Consider the following 16,571-nt stretch of genomic DNA (forward strand, 5'->3'; position numbering starts at 1 on the left):
TTACATTTCTGACATTAATTTCCGAAATCAAATTTTTAATATTAAATTGCTGATATTAAATTTTTGGCATTAAATTTGTCTATTAAATTGTTAATATTAAATCGCTGATGTTACATTTGATATTAAATTTTGATATTAAATTTTTGACATTAAGTTTCTATATCAAATTTTTAATATTAAATTGCTGATATCACATTTTTGACATTAAATTTCCGTAAAAAATCGCCGATATGAAATTATTATTATTATTATTATTATTATTATTATTATTATTATTACTATTACTATTACTATTACTATTACTATTACTATTATTACTATTATTATTTCCATTTTTATTTCCATTTTTATTTTCATATCTATTTTTATTTTCATTTTCATTTTTATTTTTATTTTCATTTTCAATTTCATTTTCATTTTCATTTTTATTTTTATTTTTATTTTTATTTTTATTTTTATTTTTATTTTTATTTTTATTTTCATTTTCATTTTCATTTTCATTTTTTTTTCATTTTTATTTTCATTTTCATTTTTTTTTCATTTTCATTTTTATTTTCATTTCTATTCTTATTTTCATTTTCAGTTTTATTTTTATTTTTATTTTTATTTTTATGTTAATTTTCATTTTCATTTTTATTTTTATTTTCATTTTCATTTTCATTTTCATTTTTTTTCATTTTTATTTTCATTTTTATTTTCATTTTCATTTTCATTTTTTATTTTTATTTTCATTTTCATTTTTTTTCATTTTCATTTTTTATTTTCATTTTCATTTTCATTTTTTATTTTCATTTTCATTTTCATTACCCCCCTCCTTTACCGAGCATCCCCGAAACGTTCGGGAATGCGGCGGGAGAGGGGAGGGGGGGAAATAAAAAATAAATAAAATCAGAAATCAATTCAAACTAAAAGCTTTGGGAGCGGAAAGAGCTTCTGGTGTTTTGGGGCGAATCCGGGCGGTTTTGGGGGTGACGGAGGGCGGGGAGCTCGCGGTTGGATCCCGGGGGGAGCCGCGATTTTGGGATCATCTTTGGGTCATTTGGGGTCACTTTTGCCTGAAGTTTTGGTCATTTTGGGGTCATTTTTTGGTCATTTTTGGGTGATTTTTGGATGATTTTTTGGTGATTTTTTTTGTTATTTTTGGGCCATATTTTACTGATTTTTTAGTGATTTTTGGGCGACTTTTAGGTGATTTTTTTGTGATTTTTGGACGATTTTGGGCGATATTTTACTGATTTTTTGGTGATTTTCCGGCGATTTTTTAGTGATTTTTTTGGTGATTTTTGGGCAATTTTGGGCGATATTTTACTGATTTTTTGGTGATTTTCCGGCGATTTTTGGGCGACATTTTACTGATTTTTTAGTGATTTTTGGGCGACTTTTAGGTGATTTTTTGGTGATTTTTGGGCGATTTTTGGGCGATATTTTACTGATTTTTTAGTGATTTTTGGGCAATTTTTAGGCGACATTTTACTGGTTTTTTGGTGATTTTTGGGCAATTTTGGGCGATATTTTAGTGATTTTTTTGGTGATTTTCCGGCGATTTTTGGGCGATTTTTTTAGTGATTTTTTGGTGATTTTTCGGTGATTTTCCGGCGATTTTTGGGCGATATTTTAGTAATTTTTTGGTGATTTGGGGCGATTTTTGGGTGATTTTTTTGGGATTTTTTGCTGATTTTTGGGCTATTTTTCGGCGATATTTTACTGATTTTTGGGCAATTTTGGGCGATATTTTACTGATTTTTTGGTGACTTTGGGCGATTTTTGGGTGACTTTTTTTGCTGATTTTGGGCGATTTTTGGGTGACTTTTTTTGCTGATTTTTGGGCGATTTTTGAGCGATATTTTACTGATTTTTTGCTGATTTTTGAGCAATTTTTAAGCCATATTTTACTGATTTTTTGGTGATTTTTTTGGCCGATAATTTGGTGACTTTTTAGTGAATTTTCAGGCGATTTTTGGCCGATAATTTGGTGACTTTTTGGTGATTTCGGGACGATTTTTTTGTGTTTTTTTGCTGATTTTGGGGCGATATTTCGCTGATTTTTTGGTGATTTTCGGGCGATTTTTTTGGCCGATATTTTTAGCGATTTTCAGGCGATTTTTGGGCGACACTTCAGTGATTTTTCGGTGATTTTTGGGGCGTTCCTGATACCCAGGAGGGGACGGGTTTATAAAAACGCGACTTGGAGCCTTTGTGAGTCGGGGGTGGGGTGGATGGGGAGGAAAAAAACGTTTATTTAAATTCGAATAAATCTACAAACAAATACAAAAAAAAAAAAAAACCAACCTTTTTTTCTTTAACCAGACGTGACAAATTCCATTTTTTACACAGAACACCCATTACTCACGGCAGAAATATTTCTAATATTTACAAACATCAGAACACTCCAGCGTCGATTTCTCCCGATTTTATAGAAATTTTAATTTTTTTTTTTTCACCTATTATTAATTTTTTTGTTATTTTTTTTAACAGCGAAATTCGAATTAGGCCGGGATTAGAAATCCCCGGAGTTCCGACTAAAACACAGACTGGACAATTTTAAGACAGAAAAATACAAGCTGATTTTTTTGTTGTTGTTGTTTATTTTGGTTTTTTTTTTCTTTTCTTTCTTTTTCCCCCCCCTCTTTTTTACAATTTTTGGTTTTTTGTTTTTTTTTTTAACTTTTTCTTTTTTTTTTTTTTTAATTTTTTTTTTTTTTCTTCCGCGATTGCAGCGCAGGAACCCCCGATTATTATTATTTTTTTTTAATCGGGTGAAAAATTCACCCAAGAGCGCTAAACTCACCGGGCGGGGGTGGGAAAAAAAAAAAAATAAAAATAAAAAAGAGAAACTTGAGGGGGGGGGGAGGGAAAAAAAAAGGAAAAAAAAAAGGGAAAACCACCAAATAAAGAAAGAAGCGCATCTGATCTCGGTTTATAAATAAATTAGAACATTCAAAGGTCTCACAGAACACATTTCCAGAAAGCATCGGGAGCACCGACACACACGTTTAGAAGAACAACGACAGCAAGGAAAAACATCTGGAAATAAAATTTAATTAATATTTGTTTTGGTTTTTTTTTTTTTCCCCATTTTTTTTTTTTTTTTAACGAACGAACAAAAAAGGGAGAACACGACACGAGCTCAGGTCCTGGGATAACCGAGAGGAGCGGGAAATTATTATTATTAATTATTATTATTATTAATTAGTATTATTATTTTAGGATAAATCAACCGCAGGCCGAAAAGAAGGTGCCTCACTGTACAGTACTCCAAAAACTAAAAATCCGCGGCCGTTTCTTAATTTTTTTTTTATTTTTTTTTTTCTTCACCTCTTCTTCACCACCACCTTTCTGTTTGTTTTTTTTTTTTTTCTCCCCCCCCTCATTATTTATTTTTGTTTTTTCCTCCCCCGTCTCTCCTGTAGATTCGCTATGATAATATTTTAACTTTTTTTTTTTTTTAAATCGTTGTTAATTTTTGTTTTTGTTTCGTTTTTGTTTTTGTTTTTTAGGGTTGAAACGCGTTGCCCGCCGAGGCCAAGCTCATGTTTTTAAGTTTATTGTCCTTTTTCCACTTCATCCTGCGGTTCTGGAACCAGATTTTGATCTGGCGCTCGGTGAGGCACAGCGAGTGAGCGATCTCGATCCTCCTCCTGCGGCTCAGGTAGCGGCTGTAGTGGAATTCCTTCTCCAGCTCCAGGCTCTGGTACCGGGTGTACGCGGTCCTCGCCCTCTTCCCGTCCGCTCCCGGCGTGTCTGGGGAACAACAGCGGCGGTTCCGAGGGGGTTCGGGGGGGATTCGGGGGGAATCGGGCGGGTTCCGGGGGGATTCGGAGGGGTTTCGGGGGGATTCGGGGGGAATCGGGGGGAATCGGGGGGAATCGGGGGGTTTCGGGGGGAATCGGGGGGTGCCGGGGATAATCGGGGGGAATCGGGGAGGTTCGGGGGGAATCGGGGGGAATCGGGGGGGTTCGGGGGGGTTCGGGTGGAATCGGGGGGAATCGGGGGTGTTCGGGTGGAATCGGGGGGAATCGGGGGTGTTCGGGTGGAATCGGGGGAATCGGGGGTGTTCGGGGCGTTTTGGGGGGTTTTGGGTTTTTTTAGGAGGGTTTTGGGTTTTTTTAGGGGGGTTTTGGGTTTTTTTGTAGGGGCTTTTGGGGTTTTTTTGGTTTTTTGGGGGGCTTTTTTGGGTTTTTGGGGTTTTTTTAGGTTTTTTGGGAGGGGGGTTGAGGGTTTTTTTGGGTTATGGGGGGGTTTTTTAGGTTTTTTTTGGAGGGGTTGAGGGTTTTTTTGGGTTTTTGGGGGGTTTTTTAGGTTTTTTTTGGAGGGGTTGAGGGTTTTTTTGGGTTTTTGGGGGGTTTTTGGGGGGTTTTTAGGGTTTTTTTGGGGTTTCTTGAGGTTTTTTTGAGGTTTTTTTGGTTTTTGGGGGGATTTTTTGGGTTTTTTGAGGTTTTTTTTTTGGTTTTTTGGGGGGTTTTTGGGGGTTTTTTGGTTTTTTGGGGCGGTTTTTTTGGGTTTTTGGGGGGTATTTTAGGTTTTTTTTTAGGGGGGGTTGAGGGGGTTTTTTTGGTTTTTGGGGGGTTTTGGGGGGATTTTTTTAGGTTTTTTTGGTTTTGGGGGCGGTTTTTTTGGGGGGTATTTTGGTTTTTTGGGGTTTTTGGTTTTTGGGGAGGGTTTTGGGGGGTTTTTTCGGGTTTTTTGGGGGGTTTTGAGGGAGTTTTTTAGGGGTTTTTTGGGGTTTTTTGAGATTTTTTGAGGTTTTTTTGTTTTTTGGGGGGTTTTTTGGGTTTTTTTGGGGTTTTTTTTTGGGGAGGTTTTTGAGGTTTTTTTGGTTTTTTGGGGGTTTCTTGGGGATTTTTTGTGGTTTTTTGGGGTTTTTTGGGACTTTTTTTGGAGTTTTTGTGGGGGGTTTTTTGGGTTTTTTTGGGACATTTTTGGAGGTTTTTGGGGGGTTTTTTGGGAAATTTTTGGAGGTTTTTGGGGGATTTTTTGGGGTTTTTTGGGGTTTTTTTTGGAGTTTTTTTGGGGGGTTTTTGGGGGGTTTTTGTGGGTTTTTTGGGACATTTTTTGGAATTTGTTTGGGGTTTTTTTGGGGTTTTGTTGGAGGTTTTTTGAGTTTATTTTTTTGTGTGTTTTTTTGGGGGGGGGTTTTGGCGATTTTTTTGGGTTTTTTGAGGTTTTTTTGGGGATTTTTTTGGGGTTTTTGGGTTTTTTTGGGTTTGTTTTGGAAGGTTTTTTTGGAGGTTTTTTTGGGGTTTTTGGGAGGTTTTTTTTGGAGTTTTTTGGGAGTTTTGGGGGGGTTGGGGGTGTTTTTGGGGGGTTTTTTGGTTTTTTGGGGTTTTTGGGGTTTTTTGGGGTTTTTGGGGTTTTTTGGGAGGTTTTTTGGGGTTTTGGGGGGTTTTTTCTTGTTTTTTTTCCGGGATTTTTTCGGGTTTCTTTTGGCGGTTTTTTTAGGGGTTTTTGGGGGGTTTTTGAGGTTTTTTTGAGGGTTTTTTGGGGGTTTTTTGGGTTTTTTGGGGGGGATTTTTTGGGGGATTTTTTGAGGTTTTTTGGGGGGGTTGGGGTTTTTTTTGGGATTTTTTGTTTTTTTTTTTTTTTGTCATTTATGAGGTTTTTTTTGTTTTTTTTCTTTTTTGGTTTTTTGTTTTGTTTTTTTCTCTTTTTTGGTTTTTTTCTTTTTTCGGTTTTTTCTTTTTTTGTTTTTTTTTTCTTTTTTTGTTTTTTCCTTTTTCTTTTTTTTCTTTTCTTCATATTTTCTCCTTTTTTTGTTTTGTTTTGCTCCTTTTTTTCTTGTTGTTTTATTCTCTTTTTTTTTGTTGTTTCTGGTTTTTTTTTCCCCCCCGTTTTTCAATCGGCTTTCTTTTCCCTTAGTATTTTTTACGGAATTTTTCTTTTTTTTATCAATTTTTTTAAATGACGTTCATCGCGCTTTAATTTTTTTTTTTTTTTGGCTGTTGTTGTTGCTGTTTGTTTTAATGTTAAATACCGTCAAAGTGCGATTTTCCCCCAAATTACAGCACACCCCCCTCCCCCACACACACAACCCCCTCTCCTTTTCCCTGTTTTTTTCTTTTTTTTTTTTTTTTCTTTTTTTATTTTTTATTTCCCACCCTCCCCACTCGCACACCTGGAAAATCCCCCCCGAACCTCCCACCCTCGGCCCCTCCGCACCCGACCTTCCCCACTCGATATCCAGAATTTATCTGAGGAACCGAGGTCTGGGAATCTGGGAATCTCTGTCCTCCTCTTTTCTTTTCTTTTTTTCTTTTTTTTTTTTAATTTTTTTTCCAAATTTTAAAATTTTTAAATTTTTTTTTTTTTTTTTAAATTTTCCGCTCCTCCTGGGCGTTCCTGGAGCTTCCGGCAGCTTTAATGCCGGATTTTTTAAATTTATTTTCTATATATATATATATATTTTTTTTTAATTTTATTTTCCACCTCCCAGCAGAAAATCGGGAATTTTTGCCCACAGGGAGCTGGGATTTTCCCGGTGATTTTTTTTTTTTTTTTTTTTTTTTTTTTTGGGTTTTTTAAGGGTCAAGATGGTCAGGGATAAACCCAGAAAATCAGAGCAGCGAGCCCCATCTGCGCCTGTAATTCCATTTTAATGGCCAATTCTTCTCCCTTTCCACCCCCCGCCGCAAAACCCCTCGCCTCAATTTTTCTTTTTTTAATTTTTCTTTTTTTTTTTTTTTTTTAATTTTACCTTCTCCCACCATCCGCACGGCGCTAAGAGCTTTAAAAATAAATTTAAAAAAAAATAAATGAATAAATAAATAAATAAAACGAACGAAAAAAATAACCATTTAAAAAAAAAGATAAAAAGGAAAAATAAAAAATAAAAGCGGCGGTTTTTTGCGGCGAGGAGAGCGAAACTAAAATAAAATCACGCCCCAGGGGAAAAAAAATTTAAAAAAATTACACAGATAGAGACAGAGAAAACCCCCCCCCTTTTTTTTTTTTTTGTTTGTTTGTTTTTTGGGGTATTTTTTGGTTTTTTTGTTATTTTTTTTTTCCTCCCCAGGCGCCAGAGGCAGCTTCAGAGGGAGAAATACAAAAGCAATAAATAGCTGCGATTCTGATCAAAGAGCCTGGGCGGAATAAAAGGGAGGAGAGGTGGGGAGAGAGAGAGGGAAGGGGGAGAAGGAAAATCAGGGATAAAAAGAAAAAGGGATGATAAAAAAAAAAAGGGGGGGGGGAACCCAGAGAGAAAAGGGAGGTGCGAGGGGATTAAAAAAAAAGAAAATAGGAAAGGGGAAAATAGGGAAAAAATAGGGGGAAAAAAAGAAAATAAATGGAAAAAAACGAGAATAAAAGGGAAAAAAACGAAAAAAAAGGAAAAAAAAAGGAAAAAAAAAAGAAAAAAAGAAAAAAGAAGAAAGGGGAAAAGAAAAAAAAAAGAAAAAAGAAAAAAGGAGAAAAAAGGAAAAAAAGGGAAAAAAAGAAAAAAGGAAAAAAAGAAAAAAAAGGGAAAAAAAGGGAAAAAAGAGAAAAAAGAAAAAATAAAGGAAAAAAGAAAAAAAAGAAAAAAGGAAAAAAAAAGGGAAAAAAGGGGGAAAAAAGAAAGAAAAGGAAAAAAAAGAAAAAAAAAGAAAAAAGGGAAAAAGGGAAAAAAAAGAAAGAAAAAAGGGAAAAAAGGAAAAAAAAGGAAAAAAAGGAAAAAAGAAAAAAGGGGAAAAAAGAAAAAAGAAAAAATAAGGAAAAATAAGGAAAAAAAAGGAAAAAAGGGGGAAAAAAGAAAAAAGAGGGAAAAAAAGGGAAAAAAAAAGGGAAAAAAAGGAAAAAAGGGGGGAAAAAGAAAAAAGAGGGGAAAAAATAAGATAAAAAAGGAAAAAAAAGGAAAAAAAGGGGGGAAAAGAAAAAAGATGGAAAAAATAAGAAAAAAAAAAGAAAAAAGGAAAAAAGGGGAAAAAAAGAAAAAAGAGGAAAAAATAAGGAAAAAATGTTAAAAAAAGGAAAAAAGGGGGGAAAAGGAGGGAAAAAATAAGAAAATAAAGGAAAAAACGGGGAAAAAAGGGGAAAAAAAAGGAAAAAGAAAAAAAACGGGAAAAAACCAAAACGAGGGGAAAAAAAAGAAAAAAAAAGGGGAAAAATAAAGGAAAAAAGAAGGAAAAAAAAAAGGAAAAAAAAGGGAAAAAAGGGAAAAAAAGGGAAAAAAAGGAAAAAAGGGAAAAAAAGGGGAAAAAAAGGGAAAAAAGGGGGAAAAAAGGGAAAAAAAAGGAAAAAAAAGGGAAAAAAAGGAAAAAAAAGGAAAAAAAAGGAAAAAAAAGGGAAAAAAAGGAAAAAAAAGGAAAAAAAAGGAAAAAAAAGGGGAAAAAAGGGGAAAAAAGGGAAAAAAGGAAAAAAAACGGGAAAAAAAAAGGGAAAAAAAGGGGAAAAAAAGGGAAAAAAGGGGAAAAAAAAGGAAAAAAAAGGGAAAAAAAGGAAAAAAAAGGAAAAAAAAGGGAAAAAAAGGAAAAAAAAGGAAAAAAAAGGAAAAAAAAGGGGAAAAAAGGAAAAAAAAGGGAAAAAAGGGAAAAAAGGGAAAAAAAAGGAAAAGGGAAAAAAAAACGGGAAAAAAAAGGGAAAAAAAGGGGAAAAAAAAAGGGAAAAAAAAGGAAAAAAAAAAGGAAAAAAAAATGAAAGAAAAAAAAAGGAAAGAAAAAAAAAAAAAAGAAAACAACCCTAAAAAGAGCAAGGAACTAAAGAACGCCAAGGCCGGAGAAAAGAAGGAGCGGTACCATGGCTAATGTGAAGTTTCCTCATCCAGGGGAATATCTGAGGCGCCTGCCCTTGTGTCGCTGGCGCGGAGCTCCCGACGGGCTCCGCCTGAGCTCGGCCGATGCCGCCGCTCCCTGCAGCGCCCTCGTCGGTCCCGGTCAGTTCCGCGAAACGAGCGCCGGAGGCGGCGGCCGCATCCGAGGGGGACGGGCCGGGCTCGGCCCCGCGGCCCTCGCTGCTGGAGCAGGGCACAGAGTCCGGAGGAGAGGACGAGGAGCGAGCGGCCGCTTGTCTAAAGCCGCTCTCCCGGCTTGGAGAAGGGAAACCGCGGCAGCTCTGAGCCCCGAAGTGGCCGGAGGAGGAGGAGGAGGAGGTGGAGGAGGTGGAGGAGGAGGAGGAGGAGGAGGAGGAGGAGGAGGCCGAGCGGTTGACGCTAAGGTCCATGCCATTGTAGCCGTAGCCGTAAGAGCTGGAGTGCATGGTGCTTGGATCTCGGTAGGAACCGTTCACCGAACTGCCGGCCCCATAATTGAGTAACCGATAGTCGGGGCCGTTCGGGTAGCGCCCCGAGAACGAGTTTACAAAGTAAGAGCTCATTCGGGTTGTTTCGGAGGGCTTGATTTGTGGCCGGCGGTCGTTATAACCCCGCGCGCTGGAGGATTTATGATGTATTAATGAATTATAGCGCCGAGCTGGACTCGCTTTTTCCGCCGCGTTCGCGGCCAGATATGGGGGGGGGTGGGGGAGGCCGGGGGGGCGCGTTCGGGCATCACGTGCTTTTGTTGACCAGTCGTAAATTCTCGCTGATGACCTCAAGAGGTAATTCGTGCTCTATGGTTACAAATAATGACGAGCGAGGAGCCGTTCCAGGCCTAAAGTCGCCCTCCCCGCCCCCCCCGCCCGCAAATCCAAAAAAAAAAAAAAAAATTTATTTTTTAAAAAATTCCAAGCGGAGCGCGCCACCTTCCGGCCGAGCTGCGGTACTGCACCCCGTTTTTTTTCAATTTATTTTTTTTGGGGGGGGGCTGGACACCCCCACTCAAAACAAACCAAAAAAATTTAAAATAATTCCCCACCCCCCCCTCCTCTCTCACTCCGCTTCGGTTTGAATTTCATCCTTCAAAAAAAAAAAAATTTTTTTTTAAAAAAAAAAGTTTGAGGTCGGTGCGGTGCGTCTCGGATGGGACCCGACCCCCCCCTCGGTGATCCTGGGTTTTTTGGGGGGGTTGATGGGTTTTGTTTTTTATATATAAAGAAGTCTTTGGGTTTGCGGAGTTGTTGGAGAAGTTCGGGATGAGGTTTTGAGTGACCGGGAGGTCTCTGAAGGTGCCTGGAGTTGGAAAAAGCCGGAGAGGAGTGAATTTTTATTTTTATTTGTTTGGGTTTTTTTTTTTTTTTTTTGAGGTGGTTTCTCCGCCAGGAAAAGTCGAGGTTTCCTTCGGTTCTCTTGGAGCCAGCCAGGAGCTCGCACCTTAATTCTGGAGAGGAGGGGGGAAAAAAAAAAAAAACAATAAAAACCCAAAAAAAAACCCCACAGCAAAACAACCCCTGAGGAAAAAGAATGGGTGGGAAAAAGAGACAAAAAAGTCAAATCCGGCCGGTGGGAATGGTTGACAAAGTTGATTTTTTTAGGATATTCCTGAGCATTTCCAAGTCCTTTTGCTGCGCGGTTTTTCCTTCCCGTTCCTCGGGAATATCGGGGAGAAAAGCGCTCTGAAATTCGGGAAAACGTCGGGAAACAGCTGGGATTCTTTTTTTTTTCTTTTAACCATTAATTCCATTTTCTTTCTTTCTTCTTCTTCTTCTTCTTCTTCTTCTTCTTCTTCTTCTTCTTCTTCTTCTTCTCCTTCTTCTCCTTCTTCTTCCTCCTCTCTCCTTCTTCTCTATTTTTTATTTCCGCCTCTCTCCTTTTTTTTTTTTTCCTCTCTCTTTCTTTCATTTATTTTTTTTTTTTTTTGAAATTTATTTATTTATTTCCTTTTTTATTTTTTTTTCCCCCCTCCTTTCCGAGGCAGTTCAGGAATTTCATGTGCTCGCCTGCAACTCATTGGGAATTACGAGCCATATTGGAAGTGACATATAATTATAATAATTACGGGCAATGAAAAGCGTGGCAATAATCGTAAATGTCCCGACAGCTGCGAAGCTTCTGCATGAATTGATTTTAAAAGTGGCTGGCATTAAACCCGGCTCGTGGCTCTTTTTTTTTTTTATTATTATTATTATTATCATTATTATTTAATTTGCTTTTCCCCCTTCCTCGCCTTTTCCCCTAAATCCCCCACCCAGCGGATTTAAAAGGAAAAAAAAAAAAAAAACAAAAACGACGACAACAACAACAACAAAAAAAAAAACACAGCATTTTTTTCATTCCATTCCCCACCAAAAGCAGGGAAAAATTTGGGTGTTTCGCAAGGAATTCCTCGGTGAGGAGCGCAAAAAAAAAAAAAAAAAAAAGGAGGGGGGGGGAAAAATAAAATAAAAAAAAAAATAATAAATTTGCCCTTTCCAAACAGCTGCTTTTAGAATTTCCCTTTTTATTTTTATTTTTTTTTTTCAGGTTTAACTAGACTCTGATATTCCTGACCCTGAGAAATTTTTTAATTTTTTTATTATTTTTTTTTTCCCCCCGGGGTAAATTCCCTGGAAATCTGGGGGATTATTATTTTTATTATTAATAATAATAATTTTAATTTTATTTTTTTTTTTTTTTTTGCGCCAGGTCTCGTTTTGCTTTGGGGGCACGGGGGGAAGAGAAGCAGATGTTTGAAAGATGCTGGGTAAATGTTGGGTATCTTTGGTAGATAAATGAGAGCCTGGATTTTTAATTTTTTTTTTTTTTTTTTTGCCCTTTTCCTTGATTTATTATGGAGATGGGATGGCGTTTCGTCATAACTCTTTGTACTGTAACAACTAAAAAAAAATTTAAAATATTTTTAAATTAATAATAGTAATAATAATAATAATAATAATAATAATAATAATAATAATAATAATAATATTCAGAGAGAGAGCGGTGCTAAAGGCAGAAACGTCAGCCGGGAAATTCTCTCGGGCGAAAGAGCTTCCATTTCAAATTAAAACAAAAATAAAAAACGAGGGGGAAAATCAGACAGAGCTGAGCGCCTCGTCCTGGCACCCAGAGGGGAGCAAAACAAACCAAAAAAAAAAAAAACCAAAAAAAAAAAAAACAAAAAATCTCAATTTAGGATCAAGGATTCCCCTGGAAAAAGGGGGAAAAAAATTTTTAAAAAATAAAAAATAAAAATCATAAAAGCAGCGCCAATAATGACAGGGGAGGGCGTGTGCGGGTGGGATCCAAAACTTGGTTTTATTAGAGAATTCCATGTTCATACCTAAGACAAACTCCAAACACGACACGTACAAAAAATTAATAAAATAGAACTTTCTGTCGTTGCTTCGGTTTCTTTTTTTTTTTGTTTGTTTGTTTTTTCTTTGTTTTTTTTTTTCCCTTTTTTTTTTTTTTGTTTTGTGTTTCTTTTTTTTTTTTTCCTCTTTTCCTTTCGCAGCCTTGTAGGTAGTACTCGTTCTTTCAGTAGGTTGTTCCGTTTTTCAAATAGAAAATTAAAAGGCCAAAATTAAAAAAAAAAAATAATAATAATAATAATTAAAAAAAAAAAAACCAGAAACACCCCAAAACTAATTACAAAGAACCCTAGGGCTTGATTAATTTACCAAAGGTGAAACAAAAAAAAAAATTAAAAAAAGAAAAAAAAATTAAAAAAAAACCCAACAACTTATGCCAACCGCGCATGAAACATTTTTACAAAATGAGGACAATTAACACCCCAAATTACATATATTGCAGCACTTCCATTAAATACAAGTCAGCAGATTATTACTAACAGTGACACCAAGGGTAGAAACACGGCTAGGAGTCTTTTTTTTTTTCTTTTTTTTTTTTTTGTCCTTTTTTATTACCTTTTTACTCTTTCCCTTCCTTCCCCTCCTTCTCTCTCTCTCTCTTTTTTTTCCGTCTCTTCACTTTTTTTTTTTTTTTTTAATTATAATTATTATTCCATGAGAGAGGGGAGGGAGGGGGGGGTGTGGAGCAGGAGGGAAAGGGAGGTGCAGGAAGGGCAAAAAAAAAAAAAAAAAATCAAAACGCGATTAGAAGCCTGACTTTTTTTTTTGTGTTTTTTTTTTTTTTTTTAATTTTGTTTCTGGATAAAAATCATCGAGAAGCGGAGGCCGGGGCACCGACGACTCAAACTTTGTGGTTCTGTCCCAGCAGCGTGCGGGATTTCCCTCACAACCACCCTCACCTCTCGCTCTCAATTTAAAATTTCATCCTTTTTTTTTTTTTTTTTTGCGCTTTTTAAATGACATATTTTTTTTTAATTTTTCCTCTCTCTCCCCCCCTTTTTTTTCGTCTTTTTTAATTTTTTTTTGTTCCCTCTGCCGCTTTTTTTTTTTAATTTTTTTTTTTGTTCACTCTGCCGCTTTTTTTTAATTTTTTTTTTTTTGTTCACTCTGCCGCTTTTTTTTTAAATTTTTTTTTTTGTTCACTCTGCCGCTTTTTTTAAATTTTATATTTTTTTTTGTTCACTCTGCCGCTTTTTTTTAATTTTATTTTTTTTTTTTTGTTCACTCTGCCGCTTTTTTTAAAATTTTTTTTAATTTTTTTTTTTTTTTCGTTCACTCTGCCGCTTTCTCCTCCTCCTCCTCCGCGCTGAGCTGCGAGGAGTTGAGAAGTTTGTTCTCTTTTTTCCACTTCATCCTGCGGTTCTGGAACCAGATTTTGATCTGGCGCTCGGTGAGGCACAGCGAGTGAGCGATCTCGATCCTCCTCCTCCTCGTCAGGTAGCGGTTGTAGTGGAATTCCTTCTCCAGCTCCAGGGTTTGGTACCTGGTGTAAGTCTGGCGACCTCGACGCCCGCTGGGCCCGAAGGAGGAACCTGCGACACCCGCAAAAAAAAAAAAAAAAAATTAAAATTAAAATTTAGCCCCCCCCCAAAAAAAAAATATAAGGTGCGACACGGGGAAATAAGGACGAAGGGGAAAGAAGGAACGGCCGGCTCGGTTTTTTAGGGTGGGTTTGGGATGGTCGGGAAGGGGACAGAGGTTTCGGGGACAGGTTTTGGGGGGCATTAAGGGGGTGAAGCGGCGCTTTGGGGGCCCAGCCTGAGCGATCGGCCCTCGCTGCGGGATGAGGAATCGATCGCAAGGTGCTCTCAGCGACCGCGCTGCCTCCCGGCAGCCCATAATAGCTCGGGACGTTTGAGCCCTGATGAAGTGAATGGACCCGGCCCGAGCCCGGCTAATGAACGGCGATTTGGGGCTTAAAAGGCGTCGGGAGCGTCTGAACGCGGAGAGGCTTTCGCTCCTTTAATCGCTTTTATTTCTCTTTTATTTCTCTTGGTGGGTTTTTCTTTTTGTTGTTGTTTGTTTGTTTGTTTTGGGGTTGTTTTTTTTTTTTATTATTATTATTTTAATGATTGTTGTAATTCCGATCGAGGAAACGGCGCTTAAAGAAGTCATATATCAAAAGAGAGGCGGGGGGAATTAAGGGAAATCCTTTTTCATTAGGTGAGGGCGGCATTAACAGCGCAACCGTCTGAAATATTTAAATACTTTTGATATCGTTTCATTCCGGGCACAGGGAGAGGCGGAAGGGGGAGCTGCCAGGGGCTCTAAAAGTCATCCCGCTCTGATTTTCCAAAAAAAAAAAGAGATAATCTGCCGGTGCGTGCGGGGCACGGACAGAGACAAATCGCTGTGCCTGAGTGACACGAGAGCTGGCAGCAGGGGGAAAGATTCAAAAAAAAAAAAAATTAAAAATTGAAATGAATTAAAAGCGGAAAGGAGGGGGAGGGAAGGAATGCAGTTTGGGGGGTTCAGAGTTTTTAGGAGACAGAGGGAGAGAGAGAGTTTTGGAGCGCTGGGAAGTTTTTTTGGAGCCTCCCAACTTGCCCGCGTTGGATTTTTTTTTTTTTTTTGGGTTCTTCAAGCGAACCTTCCTCGCTCTCTCTCTCTCTCTCTCTCTCTCTCTCTCTCTGTCCCTCCGTGCCGCTAACAAATAAGAAAAGGAAAGAGACGGGGGGGAGGAAAGGAGGAGGAGGAGGAGATTGATGCATTTATTATTTTTTTTTTTCTTCCCCCCCCCCCCAAACCCCGGTTAAAAAAAAAAAAAAAAAGAATCAACTCACTATTGCAAGAATTCATCCGCTGCATCCAGGGGTAAACGGGAGCGGAACATTTCTGCTCCTCGCCCTCTCCGAACGCGCTCTTGCCCTGCGCGCAGTCCGGCTTGCGAGCCTCGGGGGCGAACGCCACCTCGTCCAGGTTGCCCGGGGGGCAGGCGGGCTCCTTGTCCCTGAAAAAGCCTCCGGGCCCGAAATCACAGGCGGAGCCGCGGGCTCCGAAAGCTGCGGAGCTCTGCTGGTAGTAGGGAGAGGAGGAGGAGGAGGAGGAGGAGTAGCCCTTGTCCTGCGCGGGTCCATAGGTGGTGCCGGGGTAGTGGCGCAGAGGGTCCGCGTAGCCCGAGGGGTACAGCGGGATCTGGCCCAGGAAGGGCTCCTGCCCCGCCGCCAGGCTCACCGGGAAGGTCGAGTTGACAAAATAAGAACTCATCGGAAAGGAGGCAGAAAGAGGGAGAACAAGATTCCCCCTTTCCCTTTTCTTTTTTTGTTGGTTTTTTTTTTTTCTTTCTCCTTTTTTTCTCCTTTTTTTTTTTTTTTTTTTCCTGCCGGTGATACTTGTGCGCGCCGTCCCTTTCCTCTCCCTCTGGTGTTTTTTTTTTTTTCCTTTTCTTTTTTTTTTTTTTGTTTTTTGTTGCTCTTGCCGTCCTTACGCCCGCTCCTTTTTTTTTTTTTTCTTTTTCCTTTTTTTTCCTCCCCTCTTTTTTCTCTTTTTTTTTTTTTTTTTTTTTTTGCCCCGTTGTTTGTTGCTTTTTTTTTTTTTATGTTGTTGTTGTTGTTGTTGTTGTTGTTTGTTTTGTTTGTTTTTTCGTTGCTGTCGTCGTTTTGATTACGATTTGTCGCGTTTTATAGTCCGAGGCTCCTTAGCTATTAGCGGGATATGGGAGATGGGGTTTTTTAGCTGAAGGGAGATGGCGCGGTGCCAGCGAGGGACACAAGGAAATAGAACCATCTGATCACGGGCTGGCCAATGGCAGGAGCCTGAGGTTGCAAAACAGCGCCCATGAGGAGCCCACATTGCACCGGGGACCCCCAAGAACAAACCGTCCACACCCCCGCACCCTTTGCTTTTGCTTTTTTTATTTTTCTTTTTTTTTTTTTTTTTCATTTTTTTTTTTTTTTTCCCCCCTTCCCCGCTCCCCGTCCCTTTTAAACAAGAGAAACGCTCCCCCCCCCCACCCCGACTCGGAGCAAACACAAAAATCCCAGCCCAAAGAAGCGATCCGCCGGCGCGCCGCGAGATCCGTAAATAAATAAACGTGCGCTTCTCCCCTTCCTCCTCATCCTCCTCTTCCTCCCTCCTCACCCCCCAGCTCGGCGACGGGGTGGAAATTATTTCTTTTAAATTTATTTTATTTTTATATAGATATATATATTTTTTTTTTTTTTTTTAGTGTTCACGCCCGTGAAACGCGCGGAAAGGCAAAAAAAAAATTATTGAGATTTTATATATATATAATGTAATATATATTTTTTTTTAATATATATTTATATATATTTTTATATATTTATATATGTATTATACAGATTATATATATCATATATCATCTGTCATATATTATATATTATATATTATATATTAAATATTATATATTATTATATTTTATATTATATATTACATGTTATATGTTGTGTATTATATATTATATAATAGATATTATATATTATATAATACATATTATGTATTATATATATTATAGATATGTTTTATATGTTTTATATGTT

The 16,571-nt window shown here is 37.9% G+C and overlaps 2 protein-coding genes across 2 annotated transcripts; both read right to left on the bottom strand.

Annotated features, from left to right (window-relative positions):
* Nucleotides 1–783: 783 nt before the first annotated feature.
* HOXB5 (homeobox B5) lies at nucleotides 784–9,282 on the bottom strand. The gene is made up of 2 exons (XM_062508347.1): nucleotides 8,706–9,282; nucleotides 784–3,741 (listed from the first exon to the last, which is right to left on the bottom strand). Exons 1-2 carry the CDS (start codon nucleotides 9,280–9,282, stop codon nucleotides 3,494–3,496), a joined length of 825 nt encoding a protein of 274 aa, XP_062364331.1. The 3' UTR covers nucleotides 784–3,493.
* Nucleotides 9,283–12,835: 3,553 nt separating this feature from the next.
* Nucleotides 12,836–15,445, bottom strand: HOXB6 (homeobox B6). Its single transcript, XM_062508369.1, has 2 exons — nucleotides 14,856–15,445; nucleotides 12,836–13,604 (listed from the first exon to the last, which is right to left on the bottom strand). The coding sequence occupies exons 1-2, from the start codon at nucleotides 15,277–15,279 to the stop codon at nucleotides 13,345–13,347; spliced, it is 684 nt and encodes a 227-aa protein (XP_062364353.1). The 5' UTR covers nucleotides 15,280–15,445; the 3' UTR covers nucleotides 12,836–13,344.
* Between the last annotated feature and the right edge of the window lie 1,126 nt (nucleotides 15,446–16,571).

The sequence above is a fragment of the Cinclus cinclus genome, chromosome 24 (genome assembly GCF_963662255.1).
Source record: "Cinclus cinclus chromosome 24, bCinCin1.1, whole genome shotgun sequence".
In the NCBI taxonomy this organism is placed as follows: Eukaryota; Metazoa; Chordata; class Aves; order Passeriformes; family Cinclidae; genus Cinclus; species Cinclus cinclus.

What these genes read in the sequence shown, in the direction of transcription:
- HOXB5 (XM_062508347.1), bottom strand. Translation starts at nt 9,282, where the DNA reads ATGAGCTCTTACTTTGTAAACTCGTTCTCGGGGCGCTACCCGAACGGC. An exon ending in GAAACTTCACATTAGCCATG is followed by an intron (nt 3,742 to 8,705) that starts GTACCGCTCCTT and finishes GTTGTTCCCCAG; the next exon opens with ACACGCCGGGAGCGGACGGG.
- HOXB6 (XM_062508369.1), bottom strand. Translation starts at nt 15,279, where the DNA reads ATGAGTTCTTATTTTGTCAACTCGACCTTCCCGGTGAGCCTGGCGGCG. An exon ending in GCGGATGAATTCTTGCAATA is followed by an intron (nt 13,605 to 14,855) that starts GTGAGTTGATTC and finishes CGGGTGTCGCAG; the next exon opens with GTTCCTCCTTCGGGCCCAGC.